Here is a 21,781-nt window from a genome sequence, read left to right as displayed (position 1 = left end):
CACAGAACACAAAAGCCGGCATAGTGCTTGCTGTGGGTGTAAGAGTTGGGAGATACAAATGTCTTTGAGAAATCTATAGGAGCCACATGTGCTCATCCACTCTGAAAACTCAAGCCACCTAAATAAGAGTACAGTCAATGTTATTCTTAGAAACTATTCCCGGTGTGGCTATTGACTTTGTGTTTGTACAGCCTAGCCATTAGATCTAACTATGCCACTGCCCCTCGTCATCCTTCTTCTGCCATTTGTCAGTGCTTGTCTCAAAGTGACTTGACACCACTCTCGCGCAACCAGGCAAATGCAGAAGTGGAGAAGTGCTGTCCAGTGGTGCACAGATTTCCCACCACCGTATGGGTATTTTAATAGAGCAAATTAAACACTCCATTTGCCTCTCATGAACAGCTGTATATTAGCTGGCTTATTGGAAGATGATCTCCAAATGCTATAGAAGTTGCCACTGATACCAGTTTCCAGAACTGAAAAAACTCAGCTTTATGTTGATACTTCAAACCCCAGCACTATCTTTAGAGGAACCTGGATTAAGGAGACAGCAGTAACAGGGCAATTTTCAGCTCTTTGGTATTGATGTAGCATTGTTTCCACTGATGTCAGGCCACTAACTCTTTTTTGAAACCCTATGCAGTATGCGCCACTCTGTTTCAAATTCTTCACTACGTGGGATGAGCCATAACACTCTGTTCACAGTAAACTAAACGTACTCTTTCTCCCTGTGTTCTGAGTAAACAGGCTGAAATTATTTATTTTAGAGTTTGAAGTCACAATACAGTAAATGTTTGGAAATGTGTTACGATGGGAAGCTCTAGTATATGGTGAAAAACACACAGCTGCATTTATACATTAAAGACACAATTTTTGTTTCAGTTTTCCAACCAGCTAAAGGTACAGAGTGAGTCTGTTCAGGTTGGTGAAGTTATGCATTGGGGAAAACAAGGTCAGAATCAGGAGCTTTTTCGTTTCGTCCTGAGCACCTCCGTGAGATGGTGACTGAGGGCAGAGTTAAGGTCATTGTTGAAATGAACATGTCAGCTTTTATTCAGTGTAGAAGGTTCTGCATTATTAGTTTGAATATTTATTGCTGTCTGTGAGACTCCAGTGCACAGTATTATGTCAGATTACAATCAGCCCGACATCTCTGGAGTTTGCTTTCAGGTATTTGTATTTCTATGCCACTTGAAAAAATACAATGGTGGTAGGCCGAGTATTGAAATACAAGTCAGGAAACTCAAAGATACAGTTCCCTCAGTAACAATGTATCATCCAGATTGCTCCTAATAAGGCAAAGCATTAACAGCATGAAAGATAACATCAACCACTTCACTGCACAAGGGCAACGGCAGTGCATTATGCCGGTAGAGAGAACCATAATTTAGAGTTGCCTGCCTTTTGTGCATTACTTGCTTCCATTCACAGAACATTTTATGCACTCAAAATGCACTACTACGCTTTCGCAGACAGTGCTGCAGTGGGTTTAGGTGGGCCATGTAATAAGCACAGATTTTGGCATGGGGTTTGTGATGGGCGATGTTTCTAGGGGAGAAGCCCACTGGGGAGGACGAGGAACTGTGACACTGTCACAGCTGAGAATTCAGTAATTGCTAAGATCAATAGCACAGGTCACTTCTCAGGTAACTAAAAGACTCATTTATGGATTTTGTGTTCGCAGCAAGTCAGGTTGGGCACTGTAAACCTTTAAAAATAAACCCAAGATTTTTTTTTTTTTAAGTTTTGCTTTTAAAGTTGTCTGTTTCTCCAAGAACTGACAGGACTGAATTCATCCTAACTTACGGACAAGCATCAGAGTGTTCGTCTTCACAGTTCCTTGTCTTTTCCTCACCCTAAGGGCCATGGAGGACAGACTCCGGTCCTGTTGAGGCTGGTCACTACTGATTCCTGCCAGACCAGCTCTCTGTAGCTGGATAGCGGCGGATGCGGCTGTGCCCAGCTCTGGCGATGCAGGGAGCGGGCCAGGCATGGAGCCGAGGGCGGTGGGAGCGCGGTGACCCCGCAGGTAGCTCAGCGGCCGTGTTCCTGCAGGTTCTGCCCGCGGTCCGCGGCAAAGGCCACCGGTGAGGGGCTGCGGTGCCCCTCACGCATCTGGGCGAGCGGAGTTCGCTGGAGCCAGCCCGCTATCCCGCCGCTGAAGCGGGGCACCGGGGCGGCCATGCACAGCCCCGCCGTTTGGTTTTGGCTGCAATGTGCACGCCCACATGCAAATAGCGGCGTCCCCGCCCTCCTCCCCCCCGCCCCCCCGAACAGCAGCCGCTGCAGAAGGAAAGGGAAATATAAAAAAGCGAGGGATCGGAAAGGGGGAGAGGAGAGGAGAAGGGAAAGAGGAAAAAGAAGAGACAAAAAGGAGAGAGGACACTAAAGGAAAGGCAAAAAGCAGGCTGCTGGGCGGCCCCAGCCGGGAAAGGGGCAGGCGACCCCGCCGCGGACGCTCCGCGCCGCCCTATAAGAGCCGCTGCGGGGCGCGGGCCGCCGGTAGCAGCAGTGGGGCTGGCGTCAGGATCGGAGCGCGGTTCGCGGAGCGGAGGCTCGGCAGCTCTCGGCTGGGCTGGGCTCGGCAGAGCTGAAGTGAAGAAGTGAAGTGAAGTGAGCTGCGCTGAGCTGTCCGCGGGCGCGACGGCGGCTGCTGGCCGGTAGGTAGGCGGCGGAGGGAGAGCAGAGCCGGACGGGCGCTCCGCGGTTGCTGTCGGGGCAGGGTTCCGCGCTCAGCGCGGGGCAGGCGGCATGGAGCCGGAGGAACAAAGCGAAGAAGTGGTTGGGGTTTAGTGTTGTTTTGTTTTGTTTTCGATTTCTGGCGTGCTGCCGCCCGCTGTGCCCGGCGCGGCTCGGGGGGTGGTTTATGGGGTAGCGGGGGATTGTGAAGGGGTTAATAGTGGTGTTTTTCGGTCTTAGTTGGTTTTTCGGTTTTAGTTTGTTTTGGGGGGGGGGTTTTTTTGGTTGTTTTTGTGTGTGTGTGTGTGTGCGTGTGTGTGTATGTGTTTTGGTTTTGTTTGGCTGGTTTGGGGTGGGGATTTTTAGGGATTTTTGTGTGTGCTTATTTTGGTTTTATACATGTGTAATTATTTTATTTTAGCTGATCCTGAGCGAGGCGACTTTGACTTGGCAGCGCTCGTGTAGGGTGGCTCACCTTACCACCGCCGCCGCTTCCAGCCCTGGTGGGTGCTACAAGATAACGGGAGGGTTTTCACCCTCTTCGCTCCTACGCGAATAGACTGGGGGAGAGGGATGGGGACGAGGAGGTGGAAAAAAGGGAGGACAGGACCTTGGGTTGAGGGGGAGTGTAAAAATAAACGATCGATACGGCCGCTTCTGTGATGGGCAAGGGGGTTCAGCTGCACACAACAAATCCTGCTTCTGCATGCCAGGCTGTTGTTACCTCTGGACTGCTACATTACAACATATCAGCCTGTTTCAAAATAACTGCTGCTTAGTTCTGGAGGTGCACCACTGCCCAGCTGCTTAAAGTATATCAGGAAAAGACTCCAATTATAAATTGAAATTTCATATTAAACAGTATATTTGCATGTTTTAAATCGGAAGTGCTGCGTTCCCTCCACCCCCATCCCCACAGCTGTTGGCTTTGGACATTTTAAGGTTGTACAAATAACTTATTTGAAGGATCAAAGTTGATCTTTAGTGTGTTGGAATAGCCCTTACTGAAGCGAGAGGAATGTAAACATGTGTTTACATTCTTGTGAACATGTGCTAAATTGAAGCCTAAAGATGAGTCGCAGTTTCTTGAAAACTACCAATCTGGATTAACACATTAAAGTTCATTTCGGATGTGCCTTTGAAAATGAGTTGGTGCTTGTACTGCAGAGAACAGTTGTATCTTGAGGATGTTACATTAACAACAGATGGCTGTAGAAAGGCTTTTGTAATGGAGCAGTCTCGCTCAGTTTTTAAAGAGGGTCATGGTAGTATGCATTCAGTGCAAATGCTTTTTGTGCGTGGCCCTTATGGCACAGCTTGCCTACCTAAAAAGTGGGAGTGGGAATGCGTGCTGAGACTTTCCGTAACACAGATCACTGCCTGATTAAGCTATTCAGATAAATGGATACTGCCTGGGACTCTGCAGTGTGTTACTGATGTAACAGATACAAGTGCTGTTGGTGGGTCTTCACAATTCACTGGGCAAATGTGAATTAATTTATGTGAGAGTGGTATGAAACCATCTGTATCTGCTAGGGTCTGGACAAGTAAGGGCATGATGCCTGCGGTGTTATGGAGCACCTTATTTCTCATGTAATGATAATTCGGTAGGGCTGATTATGAGGGTAAGAATTAGTAGTCAACTCTTGACAAAGTAGGGATAAAAGTTTGGTAGTGTGGAACATGAGAGAATTAAAGTTGAACCTGATAAGTTGAGAATGCGTGGCTTTAAAAAAGTGATAAAAATCACTGCTTTTCTTAAGCTCACTGTAGGTGTTTCGGGGAGATACCTGCTAGCCTCTGTGTTGCACTAGATCACAACAGCTATCATCTAGGTTTGAGTCTAATAATCAAGCAGCTAGCCCCAACCATTCACGGTAATTTTCCCCAGTTAAGTTGCTGCTGCAGTGCACTTAGCCATATGATGTGAAACAAAACACCTCATGTGTAGCTAGCTATATGTTAGATTTTGGCATTTGCAGGAGTTGTGGTAATCCTTTGGATATCAGTTTCAAATTTCCTCTGAATACATCTGCATAGCAGTGCAAGCAGGTATGTTGAAAGTTTCTTAACAGTGTCACCCAGTGAGATTGAGGCACTTTGATAAATCAGTTTGCCACAGGCAGCTGCTGGCAAACCTTTTTGTAGTGCTGAATTTGTTTTCAAAAACACTTGTTACCTGATGCTATTGGTGTAAGCATAGACTTGGTCCGGCACACCAACTTCAACATCTACCATTACGGTGTAAATAAGAGTGGCTCCTGGTAAAATGCAGAATTACAGAAAATGAAATCCCAGGAGCTTAAAAAAAAGGTGAGTAAAACTATTTTGGTCTTTGTGCAGGAGTAGCCTTTACTCTAGCATTCTATAAGCTGAACTGGCTTTGCGAGGGTAAAATGGCCTGCTGTGGTTCAAGTCACAAGCCTTAGTGACTTGGAGAAAGCAGCTGTGGATCTCCTAACCAGGTTCTGGGCTGGAGCGTGTTCATGTGTTAGTCAAGTGTGAGACACACAATTCATGAAGCGAGTCTCCTTGCCTTCACCTCTGCAAGCCTGTTTTCTCACCAGTGAGTTCACCTGGCAGAGTCAGACCCACAAAGACACAGCCAGGAGGAGGATGGGTCTTGAGCTCATCCATCTGTGGCCAGATGTGATCAGCTCTGCCAGTGTTTATTACATGCGTTGCACCATGAAGGCAGAATATTTCTTGGGGTGTGGTTCCTTCAGAACTTTAATCCAGAGTAATTGAAGGTTGCCAGTGAGCTAGTAATGGACCTGCTTCATTTTCCCCCGACTGCCCGTTCTCTTCTCTCCTCATCCATCTCATTCTCTGTGCCGGCACTGGAGTTCACCAGCCCATGGTGAGTGACTGAGAGCAGACCCTTTTTGCTTGGTGATTTTTTTATTTATGTATTTATTATTTTTTTCAGCATCCTGTGTTTAGAGTCTTGTCATGGCTTTGTGAGCAGTGGTGCCAGCACAAAGATGATGACAGGAGAAGAGCAGAAAGGGAACCAGACTACCACTTTGTTTAAGTAACTTCAGAGCAGGCACCCTTGGTGTTTATATAGATCTCCTAGGCTGCGCAACATACCAGATCTTGAAAAAAGTCCAGAGGCCAATGCTGACCAAACACCACAGGGTTTCTACTAGGCTGGTTATTCCGGGTGACCCCTGCTGTGAGAGGGGCTAGAGTCAGGATCCACTGTATAATAAGACATTTTATACATGTGACATATTTTCATCGTTTATCTGAGGGAGGCAGGGGCTCTACCCACTTTTCTGGGTCAGTCTTAGTAGAAATGCACTCTCTCTGAGATCGTCTTATATTTATGCTGGATGCAGATCTGAACTTGAGTGCTTGAAGGTTTTCTGTGCAGTTAATGGGGATGTACCTCTGCAGTTTACTGGTACTAAGAGTGTAGATTAAAAACACCATGGTGAGACTCTACTTGCAGTGTTCAAAAGATGATTGCCACAAAAATGTTGAAATATTTCATATTCTATAGTTACGTGGCATGTATATCTATTGGTCATGCAAAAGTCACACAGAGCAGCTCAGACAAATTAACATGATCTGAACTACTAACTGGAGCACTCTGTTCTCTATTTTTCTTTTTTTTTTTTCTTTTTTCTATTTCTTTAAAATGTGTGGCAGCAAAGCTAGTCTTGTCTTTTTTAGTGTTTGTCATTGGGGGGGAAAGCATGTGAGCTTTCCTCAAAGACTGAGAGGGAGACAGTGTAGGATGGAAAACTGTTGATGCAGCTTTCCTGACACAACAAGCTAACACTGTAGGAAAAATGGGAACATTCAGACCTTTATTCACTGTATTATTAGTGAAAAAGCTTGGTCATAGGTAGTAAGAATGCACATCAGTTTGAATGTTGTACATATCCACACACAAGCTAACCTTTTTCCTCTTGTGTTATTTTCTGGAGGAGTGTTGCTTAGCAGAGCTCTAATTAGAGTCTAACGTGATGAGATGGGTTTGTGTTATGCTGACTTTGTTAGGGAACAATTGGTATTAAGACATAAAACGGAGAATGGAAGAGCCTTTCCAAGGCTCTTCTGGTTCGGGCTAGATAACAAGGTCATTCTCTGGGAAAAGAACAAACAAAGTCAGAGATCACAGAACACACAGTTCAGAGATCGCTCTGGAGATGTGGTTTCCTTTTTAGCAAGTAACAGGCAGAGCTGTGTGGTAGATAGAGGTGGCCAAAACCTGTTACCACCCTGTTCGCTTGGCTCCCTGTAACAATCTGCAGTTTCACTTCCACATTTCCAAGTGAATGCTTGTTACCAGGAGCAGGCAAGCAAACCCTGCAACTAATACTCATTAGTGTTCTTGATTTTTAGCTTAGTAAATGCTAAAATTGAGCCATGTGGACACTCTCAGAGCAGTGGTGGTGGTGGTGATGTAGATGAAAAGAGCAGGGCTAGGAAACAGGAGAACCCGGTTCTTCTAAAGGCTTGCCCCTCTTTCCTCTTGCCTGCTTCCAACATGGTTGCAGCAATGACATGACAAAAGATTGTACTTTTCACAGATAGGAGTGAAAGTGTAGTTTTTTCTCACCTGTGGCAGGTGACGCATCTTGTTAAAGACGGTGCTGCTAGTGTCAGCAACCTGGGTTTAAGTGCCAGGTTTTCAGATGCAGCGTCGCTTTTCCAGTGGTTTTTTTTGCCTTCAAAAGAAACAAATGGTCATGCGTCTTTGTCTGAGAGCTGTATTCATGGGGAATATACTGATATTCCAGGGATCTGTTGATGGCTTTGTCCTCTTCCCCATATTGTGACTATGCTCCCATAACAAGAGTCTGCCTATGGCTGCTATAAAAGCAGAATTAGGACCAAATTTGAATGGATTAAAAAATTCCAAATCCTCGACCAAACAACAAAATGGCACCAATTCTTTTTTTGAGCACAGACACGCAGACATTTCATTCTGGTAGCAGTACAGGAGTCGAAGTTCAAAACCTGCTCCTCCCCTAAATGAAACATTTGTATTTAATAAACTAAATTGATCCTGCATTTTGCATTTTTGTTTTACTAATAGGCAATGTGGTTCTTATCTGATTTCTTTGTTTAAAAGTATTTTAGACATTTTAATCATTCTTTACTCTGTTAAGCCAGAGCAGTAATTCATACTGCTTTGTTTCAGAGCTCTCTCAAACCTGTATTTAAATATTCATCCAAAAGTAAGCAGTAGGAGTTTTCCTGCTGTCTCTGGAGAGATCTGGACTTGCTTCCTTCTTTTAGTAAACTGATACCATCACCTGTACAAAATCTGTTTTCAGATTTTTTTCAGATCATATTTTTGGCATGTTATTCTGCTGTTCTCCTGATTGCCACGTCTTCCAGACCTTAATTCCTAGTTCTTGTGACCTGCTTTTAATTTTCCACACTACTACATCTATCTTCCCAAATTTATTTATATATAAAAGCAGACATAATTACAGTCAATTTGGTTGTCTGTGGGAGTAGGCTTTCGCTCTGTTGGAACTTTCTCAGCATCATTAAGGATAGCTTAACCTCAATAAAAAGAATAAATAAGTGGTTTGGATCCCGTATCTACTAAAAGCTTACAGAACTTTTGTTCACAATTCTGTCATGCAAGCTTGCTGCTGTTCCTTTTGGTATTTCATGCCACTTCTGTGCTTACCTGAAGTGTTTTCTGTCCTGAGCCATTTGCTGGAAATTTCATAAGCAGCAGCTCTTCACCTGTGCTTGGTTCCTGGAAACTATTAGAGCAAACGTATGGAGCTCTGCCCTGAATCCTTCTGCATCATGAGATGTAGCTTAGGACATGAACAAACTCTGTCATTTTTCTCTTAGATCTGTCTGTGCGTGATGTTAAAATACCTGTACGTTAGCCTGCTTTGCAAGTCTCAACTGTTGTGCTGAGCCTACGGGTTGCAGCTTCAGCAGCAGTGGGGGTATGGGTTATACAGCTGGAGTTAAAGAATATAAAGTGTGTGGAACAACTGCTCCCTCTGTGGATCAGGCAAAAAAGGGAAGATTGGCACACACTTTCTGGCACTGCTCCATGCTAGCTGCCCTGTGCCACAGCAGGCACCCGGGCTTCCTTATCATGTGTGCCAATTATTTTCATATTCTTCTATGAATAACCGTAGAGATAAGTGGTTATTGAACTCTGTATCGGTTGCCAAGATTGATCAGAAATTCATTCCTCTCCATAGCTGACACTTAACTGCTTTCAAAAGTACTTGGACATCTGTTTATCACTTCAGTGAATTACTGACTTCCAAATCCATACAGTTATATGGTAGCCACGTGGGAGCCAAGGTCTTGTTGAAGGCTTTAAAGGATCAGACTCTGCTCAGGCTGACAGTGGATGCTAAATACTGCCTTTGCCAGTTTATTGCTTTTTCCTAGCAATGTCATTTCCTTTCATTGTGCTAGAGGCTTTTTCTTGGCTGATGTTTTTCTGCATAGTTTAGGGATATTTTCATTTCATCTGCTGTTACTTACATCTATGCTGCAGATATCAGTGTGGTTGTGTAGGTATCAAGCTTAACACTCAGCTTATTCTTTATGCCAGTGAATCTCAAAGGCACCACTGGGATATTTTCGACTGTGTAAGCCATGTTGTATTCTGCTCTGCTCGTGAACGTACGTGCTGGTTTATGGCATGATGGTTCCAAATAGCAAAGATTAAAAGGAAAATAACAGTAAGGGTTCTTTTGATGTTACAGGGCAGGCATACACCTCAAACAGCAGTTTAACCTTGGACTGTGTGCAGTTTGTGTCCATGTCTTCTCCCAAAATAAAGAGCAAGTTACAAAACCAAGATGTATGAGACACTCCTTTCCAAAATATCCTTATGGAGGTGATGGCAAACCTGCAAGGCTTGGTAACTTTGCTCAATAGAAGATACAAGCATACCAGTGATGCTCCCTGTACTGTGCAGTAGAATCGTGGAGCACCCCTCAGCGTTACACTTTGTAAAACCGGATCTGTGGCTGCTTTGTCTGAAGTGATCCAATGACCAGGATGTGCTATGGAAAAGGTTGTGGTGCAAAGTGTTTCTGTCCTAACACCATCTGAGCTCATGGGTTTCTTTTCCTTAAAGTTGATGAGGCTGATGACTTTCATGGGGAAGCCCTGTCTTCCTTCTCCTACTTGAGCCCGCTGCCAAGCAGAAAAGTACCTTTTCCAGTGTGAAATACTTCACTATTTTTCCTAGTTGCAAAGATAATGTCCTTAAGTGGGATGCGTCATCAGCTGGAAAAAGAGGCTGAGGCTGTGTAACACAGCCTTTGCAGACTCGGTACTGGCGATACTGTAGTTGCTCAGAGATCAAAGCTTAATGGCATGAATTGAGCTCAAATGTCGCAATTATTATTTTAGCAGGATGTTCTATTATTTCGAGATTCCAGTAGAGAAAAGCTCATTCTTTGAGAGCTAAAAAAAAAGAAATATCTGCCAATATGGACTATGGATTTTTGGACATTGGCCGTGACAAAGCAAATTACCTTGTCTGTTTGCTTTTGCGGAAGAATGGACTAGGATTTGGCTTTTTTTTGTAGGGGTAAAAAAGGGGCCATTCAGTGTGATGTTGAAAGTTGAAATGCATCATGTATTTCACAATCTTCCAGTAGAAGCTGTTTTTTTGTTAAAATCAGTGGCTGTATTTCATATTGAGTGTTATATTTGACATTTAAGAAATTGCTCTTGCCTAAGTCTGTGCCTCAGTCTCTTTCACGTGCTTTTCTTTGGGTCAGTCCAGCTGTGGTGCATGCAAGCTTGACATCTTCCGTTTTACTGAAGCTGTGCTTGTTTTCACTTGTGAGCCTTTAGAGCATGCTACAAGTAACAAGAACCAGTTGTTGTGGTCATTCTGGTAGGCAGGCATTGCTTCCCTGTGACCTGGGACAGGTTTTGAAAACAGCTGGGCATGTTGTGACACAAAGGAAGCTTATAAAAGGCCAAGCCATGTGCCAGAATGTGGCTGTATGTAAATGTCTAAGGAGGCACTGAAGACCTTGGAAAACGTACTTCAGTTTGTATTGCTGAGTACTTTGTAAGCTAGTTCTTGACTCTCTGGGAGACTGTCCCCTGTAGTTTGACTGGTAGGGATGGGCCCACCTGTGGCTCACAAATACATCTTAGGAGTTCAGTTCTTACAGAAGAGGAAAAATTGATACTCTGAAGAGGGATTTCAGGGCTTATTATATTACTTCTGGGACAGGTCTTTCAAAATCATCGTCTGCTCAGCTGTTCATAGCAGAGCATTCAGAAGGGTGCAACACATAATACACTGACTTTTGAAAAACACATAGGCACAGTCCTAGCGCCAAAGCTAAATGCCTTTAGAAATCCCTTACCTTTTTGCCTAATTAGTTGGGAAGCCAGACATCTGCCCCTAACATAACACTGTATTCGCTCCAACTCTTGCCATAGCGAGATTCAAGCTCCCTTCCCTGTGTAGCACCTAGTACAGCAGACAGAACCTAGTATGGTTTACTATGGTTTACTACCTGCTGTTTTAATAGCAGCAGCTAAAGCAGGCTGTGAATACGTATTTTGTTGTCGGCCTGTGCTAAAACAGGTGGAATCCTTTTCCACTGGTTGTCTGTCTCCAGTCTTTGGTGAGGTTGGGAACTTTAGAAAACATTTATTCAGTGTTTCGTAGCTGTGTGCCTGCTGCCTTAAGGATTCTGTGGATGAGTGAGGTGCTATGTGTCTCAGTTTCGTCTAGACCAGAGGTGGCAGGTTGATAGAGGGATTCCATGAGACTGTTTCATTGCTTCCTGATGTTTTGGCACTATCCTTTAGTATTAGTTTTACAAAATTTGACCTGCTCCTCAAAGAGGTAAAAGGAGTTAAACTGGTGCTGGATTAGCATGAAGGAGGATCTTAAAGTATGTCTGTCATACTAATCGTTGTTATTTAGAGCGCAGGTGGATGGCCATGTTGAAAGCAATGTACTGGTTGCTTTCAGAATTAGTAAGCACTGGAGAAACAAGGCCAAAACCTGCTTACTACGTAACCTAGGGCCAGATAGTGTGTGTAAAGTGATGTAAACTAGTAGAGGATCTTGCCAAGAATTGCCACCCAAATAGTGTAGTTTGTGGTCCTAATTAAATTATGGCCTGCTGACACAGAAGCACTCAAATTCCATTGTTAGCAACAAGGAGTCAATGTAACCCTTGTGATGTGAATTGGCTCATTTTTGAAGAAGAAAGCATTTCTCACTGATTGACTTATTCGATGGAATAGGAAACCTGATGTCTGATACTCATTTGGCAAACAAGAGAGAAATGTCCTCTGTGCGGAGGTTATGAAAGACCTGCTTTTAGTGTCTGTGTGTCTCTACTGATAACGATCCTATGTCCCAGGCAGCAGGCTGTAGGTTCAAAGCTCACACCTCCACTGCTGATCCCGCATTGCTTGTGATTGCTACAGAGTTTAACGGTGCTTAAGCCAGGAGACTGAAGTGTGGGATCTGGTGGCCATATTCTCAACTCTGCTTTTGTTTTGCTCTGCTTTGTGGGCTCAGGTGAGTTGCTTGAACTCTCTGCGCTGCTAATGCTTTTCATGACACCTTTTTGTAACTTAATTCAGGCTCTTCAGATTAAACAACCTCTTTAAAAGAGAAATACTGTTATTCTTGTGAAATTATCATTGTTTGGGTGGCAGTTTCCCCTCTTTCCTAGAGCTCTAGGAAATAAGATTTTTCACTTCTTGAAAGTTTGAGGCAGGAATATCAGATTGGCTTCTGTGGGTTTTGCAAGCTTTGTGTGAGTTGTTTTGACCGCAGAATGGGCATTACTTCTTATTCTTTGTGCACTGGCTGTGTCTGATATGGTATTATCTGCGACTAGGATAACAAGTAGCAGCAGGATAAAAAAATTCTTTCATTTGTCCACAGCTGCCTTTTATCTAGGCCAGTCTCACCAGAATTGCTTCCTCCTCAGTCTCATTTGAAGCTGCATAGATGAAGAGTGCTTTTTCCTTTCTGGGATTTGTGGAAGTTACGGTGGGGGTGCCCACCAAGTACCTGTGCCTTGAGAGCTTCTTAAGGCCTTGCAGAGTCATAAGTTGTATGTACTGTAAGAGTGGATGTAGTTGTGTAAGCCTCTTGGTTATAGCTGCTATACTGGAAGAAGCTGAATCCTGGTGCTGTCTGTAGAAGTGGCCAGCACGCTCGACTTTAGTTTGGGAGATGTGGATTTAATTCTGGAATCTTGGCGTAATCTGTACTTCTGTTACCCAAATGCCCATTTAGGGCAGCAGGTCTCTGACGTTTTGTCTTGTTTGAGCCAAAATGTCAGTTCATGAGGTGGGCACTTCTGTCTTGCCTTGGGGTTCACAGCCCTCATGGGAACCTGCTCTCAGATGATGGCAAATGGAGCACAGGGGGACTTTGGCCTTGGAGCTGGGCTTTACAGAGTTTACATGGCTTATGATATCGCTTGCTTCACAAAATGCAGCCCAACACTGTCTAAAGGAAGTGAAATGTTAAGACATTTCTCAGCATTTCCAAAGAGCACTGTATTTCTGCTGAAATCTGTTGTTTGTTCTTTTGTTGTCTGTTTTCTTACAAAGTGGGTTTTGTTTGACTTGATACATATGTAGGCAAAAGCTGTTAGAGTTAAGTAGATCATAGAATCATAGAATAGCTAGGGTAGGAAAGGACCTTAAGATCACAACATTTTGTCTAAGGCAGAAAGTGTAAAGTGCGATACCATGTCTGATCATGGGAGAGGAACAGCACTGGCACTAGTAGCTCAAACCTGTCCTGTGTCCAGCAAAGAATGCCTTCCTCCCCACCCTCCCATAAGGGTGTCATCGCCAGATATTAGACTGGTACTCAGCATGGCTGCGTGGTCTCTAGAGCCACCAGTGGTGGTAGCCATTGTGATATGGAAAGTCTGACCAAGAGAACACGGGCTGGTAACTGATTTCATGGATGCCACTGAACCTTCATCAACTAGTAGGAGCTTTTAACCCTGCTGACCAGGACTGGGTTTAAGCAATTGTGAAGACATAACGGGTCTTCTTGCCAGAATCCTGAAATGTTCCAGTCTCATAAGGTTTGATAAGTTCGCCTTGTTCCCTGTCTAAATAGTGATTTCTTCTCTAGGGGAAAGGTTTTTTTTTTTTTTTTTCTCCCCCAAAAGAAAGCAAACAGCTGCATTGTTTGCAGAAAGCTGCTTTTGAAGGCTGTTTTATGTTTACTTAGTACAGACACCAGGCATGGGGGTGGGGAATTGATTCTCTGCCACTTGAGCCTTTTTTCCCCCGCTTTAAATCTACAGCTGTAAAAATACATTGCTTTGTATTTAAGACAAATTGGACCTGGAAACTCTTGGCATACCAGCTAATGGACTTTTCAACAGCCATTTTACTTCCAAGTAATGAGTAACTCTCATCTAGAAAGAAAGGGTTGGTCAAAGCATGTGTTTCATTGTCAGTGCTCTCAAAGGTTGCCTTTTAGCCTAGCTTTCTCTTAGGAGCAATTTTCTGAATTGCAGCCCTGTAGGTCTGGAGGCTGTGCAGGGTTTCTGCTGCGGGGAGGGGGGGAAAGCATTGCCTGTAGTGAAGCGTCTACAAAGGCAGACTGTGGGACAAGTGTGGGGATACTGTGCTTTAATTGTGAGGGGTGGGTTGACCGCCGGTCTGGGCAAGCGGAGAAGGTCCTGGTCCAGTGTTAGAACTTTTCTGAGAGCAAAACAGGAACCCCTGGCTGGATCAGGAGGTACAAGCAGATTGCTCTGTACCTCCCATCTATCTTCTGGTGTCCACTGTTTCTGCAAGCTAAACAATTTCTTTGTAAGCGTAAGCTCTTCCCTAGGAAAAGACTGCGGGAAGCTCTATCAGAAGGTCTGGCGAAGTATTCAGATGTTTTTTCCTTAATCCCCCTCTCCTGTATTTTTTTTGTCAGGAACTGGGAAAAGTTGAGACATCGGACAAACAGCGTGTTAATGAGTGCGTACATCTCAATGCACGTTGGTAGAGCATGTACCCCTTATATATGTACCCTTATATGTACCCTTGAATTATACCTCTGTATACTGGATGCCCACCATTTACTTGCTGGCAAAATACAAAATGGCTTCTTAATCCTTACTTTGTCTTGGCTGGGTAACCAGATGGTTGTTGCTGTACCTATGCGTTGCATAGAGCATATGTCTGGATTTAGGATGTTATTCCAAATGTGCATCGCTTGTTTGAATTATCGAACAGCCCCATCTGATGACATCTGTTTATTTGTATTAAGGTGTCAGTCTGAGTTTGCACCTGTGTTACTAGACTGTTGTACCTGAAGCAATAGGCAGTTTGGGTCTCCCCTGGTGTGCTCCATGTAGCCTGAGTTTCGCAGTTGTGTAGTGTATGTGGTGAAGAGGTGGAGAAATGATGAAGCAGAGCTAGATAAAAATAGATTTCTGAGTGATGAAGACAAGTAATTTGCATGCCTCTAGGCTGAAAATTGCTTTATACAGGTATCTGTCTGTACTGGAAAACATAGTACAGTTTTCCAGTACAGGTGTTCACACAATGAAAAGATTGGATGTGAAAATCAGATGTCTTACATGAAGACCTCTCCGCAACTGAGCTGTGTAATGTGTTGCAGTTAAGGAAATTCTTCCTGCTTTCACAGAGCAAGTGCTTTGTCAAAAACAAGAGATTGCACTTTCAAAGTGTCTGTCCGGTGTCGGCAGGTGTAAGACCCTGTTCTCTTCCGCACAGCTGTGATACTTTGCATCACAGAAAACCTAATGCTATGGTGATATATTCTCGCAGCTTTTCTTATTCTAGACAAAAAAACAGTGTTGCTTCTTTAGACAGTATTTGGGCTTTAGCTGGTTTTTGTGTCTTTTGGCTCTGCAGTGCTAACTGGCTGTCATGGCTTAAACAAAGTCAGCCATAAACCACACAGCTTGTCCACTCACTCCCCCCCATCTTTCCCTCCCTCTACTCCTGGAGGGACGGAGAGGAGAATTGAAATGAATGCAACTCCCACGGGTTGAGATAAGAACAGTTTAGTAACTAAGGTATAACACAAATCACTGCTGCTACCACCGATAATAATAATGATAAAGGAAGCAACAAGGGAAGAGAATGCAACACCTCAACACCAGCCAACCAGTAACTCGCCCCACTCCCCCCAGCTGAGCACCGACCGATACCTCGTCCAACCCTGCAAGTCCCCAGCCCTTCCAGGTAACTCCCAGTTACCTCCTGGGCATGCTGTGCTGTGGTATGGAATACCTTCTTGGCTAGTTTGGGTCAGGTGTCCTGTCTCTGCTTCCTCCTGGCTTTCCCTCCTCCCTGGCAGAGCACGAGGCTCAGAAAGTCCTTGGTCAGACCAAACATTTGAGCAGCAACTGAAAACATCGGCATTATCAGCGCTGTTCCCAGGCCAAAAGATCAAAACACAGCACAGCACTATCTACTAAGAAGGAGAAAAATAACTGCTACTGCTGAACCCAGGACAGTATCCACCCCTTATTCCATACCATTCATGTCATGCTCAGATCCCTCATTTTCAATGTACCATCACTCTTATCTCAGTGCACTCTTATCTTAGTGCATGGACCAGCCCCTATAAAGCTGCTGAGTCCATCTGATCCATGATGTCAGGCTCCATCCCTTGTAACAGTTTCTCAGAGCAGGAGAGGCTGTGTGCAGTGTTCACACTCGTGAATAACCTGGTCAGTAGTGTCCATTGCTAAGTCCAACCCTCGATCATGAGTCCATCTCTATGTTGCATCTCTGCCCTGATGGCCTGAGGTGCCATGGGCCCACCAGGCTCAAAATAATTCACTGTTCCCTTCAGCAGTTTCTGCAGCTTGTCGGTGGGGACTCCATACAGCTGCCTTCCATCTCCGACGCTTCCAAAGCACTGGAGAGGCCCAGCGGACCAGATACTCACTCATACTGTCCCACACACCCTGACACTCATGACTGTCCAGCCTTGGGGAAAATCTCCTGTTCCTCCTGTATAGTTGGCTAACTCTAGACAAGACCCAAATCCGGCCCTGCTTAACTTTTGAGATCAGACAAGTGAAAAGTCTGAAGGGGAGATACAGATGGACATCAGCTCCAGCTGAGCTTGGAGTGTTGCGTCTATCAGTTTCTGCATATCTGGCTTACAGTTCTTGTCTGTTTTCAGCTGGAAGAACATCTGAAAGGTGCTAACCCATTTTCCTCTGAGATTCTTAGTTTGCAGAGTATTTCTGATGTGCTAGTAATTCAAGTGGACCTAGTTAACTTGTATCAGAAGTGAACCAAATATGTCAGCCTCTGTGGATCAAAATTGGAGACAGCTGTAGGCATCAACAAGCCTGTACTACCTGGTCTGTAGCAGATACTGGGGCAGAGTATGTCTTTGAAACGGTCATGGCTGTAAGAAGAACTGGACTGATGGTGCTGATGGTGATCAGTCCAAGTATTAGATCCTGTCCCCTAGTTTAATGTAGAGACTTAGCAGGTAGTGCCTACATCTGGGCCAGGTTTTCCAGTCTTCAGGCACAGCCCTTATAAATCAGTATTTTTGTTTTGTTTGAAACTTGTATCCAGGCAAATGAGCCTTACTTGAAGGCCAGAACATTTGCTTTGGTCCCCATGAAGTTTAGCTGAACTCCAGAGAGCTGGAGTACAAGCAGATGGCCACAGCTGCATCTTTGGCTGTACAGGCTTCTGCTGATCAGCTCAGATGTGTTAAATAATCAGATATGTGGCCTTATCTCACTACAGGTTGCTAGTGCAATGTGAACCCTACATCGTCTACAAAGCAGTATTTCTGTGTTCTGGATCCTGTGCACTGACTGCAATTGTGGACCAACATCTGGATTTTCACTGGCGTGGATTAAACACGTATTTAGTTTAAACATCTCACAGATTGATTCGAACTTCGTTCTGCCTCTGTGCAGGGTATTAAGGCTTGGGAGTTGGGTGTATTTACACTGATGGCTTGGTCCCTTTGGCTCTCCCTGGGATCCTTCCTGCACTCTTCCTATGGCACTTTATATTCATGGATTTTGGTGTTTGGCTGTAATTCCTAGAAAATTACAATTACTATTGGAAAGTAGCTTGTTGCAGAGAATTGTCGGTATTGTAGAGGTGGAACATGGAGTGGGTACTCTGAAGACCCTTCCGAAGGTAAAACCAGTGATAGTATAAGGTTGTGAAGTCCCTTCCTGTCCTTCACTTCTGTGTGCTGAACTTGTCCAGTTGCTGCAGGATTGGACTCAGGCAAAAAGGCTTATCGTTTGTGGCATAATGCAGAGCACAGCAAAGCAAATGGAGGTCTGTGACTTACAGACCAGTAGCCTCGTGGGAAAATGCTTGAAAAGAGCAGTTCTCCTAGTGAAGGATTTTTTGCACCAGGTTAGTGGTCACAGGGCATTTGTGCACTATGTGAGTAGCATTCCAGGTTGCTCAGAGGGTGAGTAAAAGCACTGTTGCCAAATCACTTGAAACCTGAGCAGAAATGGGTCAGTGGAAGGGGTACAAAGGAGGAGTGATAACATTCTCTACTCAGTTTCATCTCTGGGTTACATGTTAATTGCAGCTTTGTGTAATAATGACATGCAGACGAGGTTCTGCAAAGCCTCGGTGTACCCAGGCTGATCAGCAAAGGTATGCTTTGGGTCTGTGAGCATGTGTGCACAGTCCTCAGCAGCCAGGGATAGTCCTCTGAGATTGTTCACAAACAGCAGTGTTTTTCCCTGCTGTGTATGTGCTATTAACCTGTCATGTGTCTGAGTGTGTGTAGGCATTCACTGACTAACAGCCAGGTGTGTGTGCAGCTGGAGTGTGTTAGTGTCAGGGTGCTCCAACCAGCAGGAAGCACTGGGCAGGGGAGGAAGGCTCTTGTCAGGTTAGTTGTGCACCCTTCTGTGAAGGAGCATCTGTAGAAGTCAAATCGGTGAATTACAGCAGTACGTGGCAGAAGTTCGTGAGCCTGTGCTGACTGTACACTCAGCTGCCTGCATGCTGACACAAGGTTCCATTTGTGGGGTTTTGTAGGCGCCTGTTATTGTTCTTTGCTTCCCTGTACTGGCATTAAGAAGCACTGTTGTCCTGTTGTGATACTACAGAGTAATTATCTGTAGAACTTGGTGTAATGGGTTTAATTGTTTTTGTTAGTCATGTTAGGGAAACTTTTTTTTGTTGCACAGACTTATATTGTTAGAGACAAGTTTTTAGTCTGCAAGTCATTGTATTCATGTCATTTACTTTTGGGTGAGACTTAAATGCCTCAAGTGTTCATTAACTTAAAGCTCACATCCAGTATTCCCGTTTATTATCTATCTCCAGTGTAAGACTGGTCAGAGCGTTTCCTGGGGAAGTCTTATGTTTCTAGCACACTTACGGATTTTGGGAACATTTTCAATGCAGTTTGCATTCAGGCATGTAACTCTGAATCTGAATAGGGCTAGGGTACTGGTATGTGGGACAGTAGAATCAAAAGCATGTGTGTTCCCAGTTTAACAGATGTTTCGGGGAATGGTTCTCTCATTGTGTGTTTGGATCGGCTGCTAGCTGTCCTGTTAACACTGAGCCTGTCAGCAGAGTGTATTCAAGTACATAAATCAGATAATTTGATGTGGATTAACTAAATTCCTTTGTGAACACCTACTCAGGATGAAATTACTCTTAATCTGAAGTGGCCTTAAACTCAAAAGTAAATTAATCTATGCCAAATTAATTCTGGTAAAAAGGTTTAATGATGCTTAACTAATACACAGGAAGCTTCCATTTGACTGAATCTTCCTGGAAGTCTGTGTGTATCCAAGCCTATATAATGCTATTATTAGTAGCCACAAAAATGATTAATGTGTTTTTTGACCCTTTATACTTTCTCATACTCTCACAAGATGCGTACTGAATGCACCCAGTTAACAACAGCATTGGAAGCCAGGTGGTTACAAAACCTGAACACTGATTCAACAGCAATTTTCCATTCACTTTATCCATATATGATGAACGGCTGCAGGGCCATTCTTAGTCACTTACCTTTAAGGAAATGGATGTTTCTCCTTTGCCTGTTAAGTGCATAGCACTTTCTCCTGCAAGTGGCTGTGTTAACTGGACTTCAAAACAAAGGCTTTCCTAATTTGGCATCAGGCTTTTCACCATTGTAAAAGTAAATATGGAAAGAAGCTGAAAAAAAAAACCCAAAAGGTTGAATTGTGTGGTTGAGCCTCATTCAGGAAGGGTCTCCAAGTCAGCTTTCAAAGCCTGTGATTTATTTTTCCTTGTTCTTGCTCTTGGAATTTTTGGGCAGGAAAGAAGTAAATTGTTGTCCATCAGGTATTGCATTCTTTTGTGCCTTGGATCTCTGAGCTAAGACACAGTGAGTCTAAGTCTGATCTTACTGAGACCCATGAGACTTGGCTGGAATGCATGGGGTAGGAAAGCACTGGTGCCTTTTCTGGTCTGACTGATACGGCTTTTTCCTTTAAACTCTTTTTTTTTTTTTCTTTTCTTTTTTTTTTTCCCCCTAGTTAATGCCCAGCCACATCACCTCTGCTGTGTACTGCCACTGCTGCTGCACAACGGGAGCGAGCTCCTAGGCTTTGCTGACGGAAGATGGCTTTCTGGACGCAGCTGGGATTGCTGCTATGGAAGAACTTCACCTACAGAAGACGACAGACTGTAAGTATTAGCCAAAGCATTTTTTTTTTTTAGGGTCTAAGTTGTAGCCTTGTATCTACAGGGAAGCATCCTGTATCTTAATATTTTATCTCTAGTGGTCCCTAGCAGAACAGCTGATCTGCCTTTGAAAAGACCCAAATCAAATTGAAGAGTGGCGGGTGGACAGAAACCAGGGGGTTGAAGGTGCTCAAGACTTCTGTCCTGAATCCCAGCATGGGAGAGTGTCGGAATAATGAAATGTTCATGTCAGACCATGGCAGAGAGGGTGTATCACTGCCATGTGCAGCAAGGAAGATGTTAAATGAAAACCTGTGCTATGCCCTGCTCTGCTCTGAAGGTGAGGCATTGCCAGACTGCTGTGATATGTGCTCCAGTCTAAAAGCTTTTGACTGCTGTAAGCTGCAACAACAGCATAATTGTGCCATTTCCTAATGACAGAAGTGGTGGAGGCAATAGCAGGCATTTTCAATCAGGGAGAGAAACCCAAGCCCGTTGTGTAATTTTACCACAGGGGGTATACTTTAAGGAACTGGCATGAGACATGTTACATTGGCGCGAAGACAAATTCAAACAATTGATGTTTCTCTACCAAGGTGCATTCTGATTAGTTTAAGTTCTAGCCTCGCCATCTGTTAGCAGTGTGGGAATGCACCTGTTAGACAATATGCAGTCAGAGTTTTTCTGTGTGGACAAAGGCACAGGAGCCTGAATCCAGGATGGTGTTCTTAAAATTCTTCCGCCTTTGCATTAATGAGACCTCACAGAATGCTGTAACTCCTGCAGGCAGCTAAAAGCCAGGAAAAAATGTGCTAATTGCCCTTCAGGGATTTAGGGGATATAACTGTGTTGGACAAGGGCATGTCCTGTACAATGGGCCTCTGCAGAGGATATGTCCTGTTAGATCTGACCTTGAGGTGGTATGAGTAGGGAATGTGAAGGGAACATGAGTTACTGAGGTGGTGAGTGGAAAGTGGTCTCTCTGATAAGCTTCTCAACCCTGCAAATGTCAGGGTGCTTGCCAGCTGGTTGGGGCAGGGTTGTTTTAGAAGCTTGGAGTCACAAGGGAGGGGAGGCTATCATATTCACCACTAGAGACGGAGACAGTCCCTGAAGTCTTTGCTCAGGTGTCTGACTGAGGTTTGTGTCCAGTGAACTGAGCTTGAATTAGTCTGTTCTTAAATAAAACCAGACAGAGGAAGCTGATGGTGTCTTTCATTTTTCCTGTATGCCTCTGTGGTTACAGAGCTGCCAGTGATGGCAGTAGTATCTATGTGATAGATATTAGCAATAGGCTGAGCGTGTGTCAGTGAAAAAGGCCTTCCTGCTTGTAGGTTTGTCATGATCTTGGATCTGCTCAGCTATTTCTTGGTATGACCTGGCAGCTTCTGCATCCGTTTCCCATCAAGTAGCCTAAAGGGTTGAGACTAGAAAGTGCTCATAGTCCCTGTTTCACACTGGTATTATCAGTCAA

The 21,781-nt window shown here is 44.3% G+C and overlaps 1 protein-coding gene across 2 annotated transcripts in view; it reads left to right on the top strand.

Annotated features, from left to right (window-relative positions):
- The first annotated feature begins 2,296 nt into the window (after positions 1-2,296).
- Positions 2,297-21,781, top strand: part of ABCA1 (ATP binding cassette subfamily A member 1) — a 95,909-nt gene continuing 76,424 nt past the window's right edge. For both annotated transcript variants that reach the window (XM_065663419.1, XM_065663418.1), the window contains exons 1-3: positions 2,297-2,660; positions 3,101-3,182; positions 20,160-20,310. In XM_065663419.1, the coding sequence (XP_065519491.1) occupies positions 20,245-20,310 (66 nt within the window). In that variant the 5' untranslated portion in view covers positions 2,297-2,660; positions 3,101-3,182; positions 20,160-20,244. The remainder of the gene's footprint in view (positions 2,661-3,100; positions 3,183-20,159; positions 20,311-21,781) is intronic.

The sequence above is a fragment of the Lathamus discolor genome, chromosome Z (genome assembly GCF_037157495.1).
Source record: "Lathamus discolor isolate bLatDis1 chromosome Z, bLatDis1.hap1, whole genome shotgun sequence".
Lineage (NCBI taxonomy): Eukaryota > Metazoa > Chordata > Aves > Psittaciformes > Psittacidae > Lathamus > Lathamus discolor.
The sequence above is the reverse complement of the archived record's forward strand: the minus strand, read 5'-3'. Positions and strand labels throughout refer to the sequence as shown.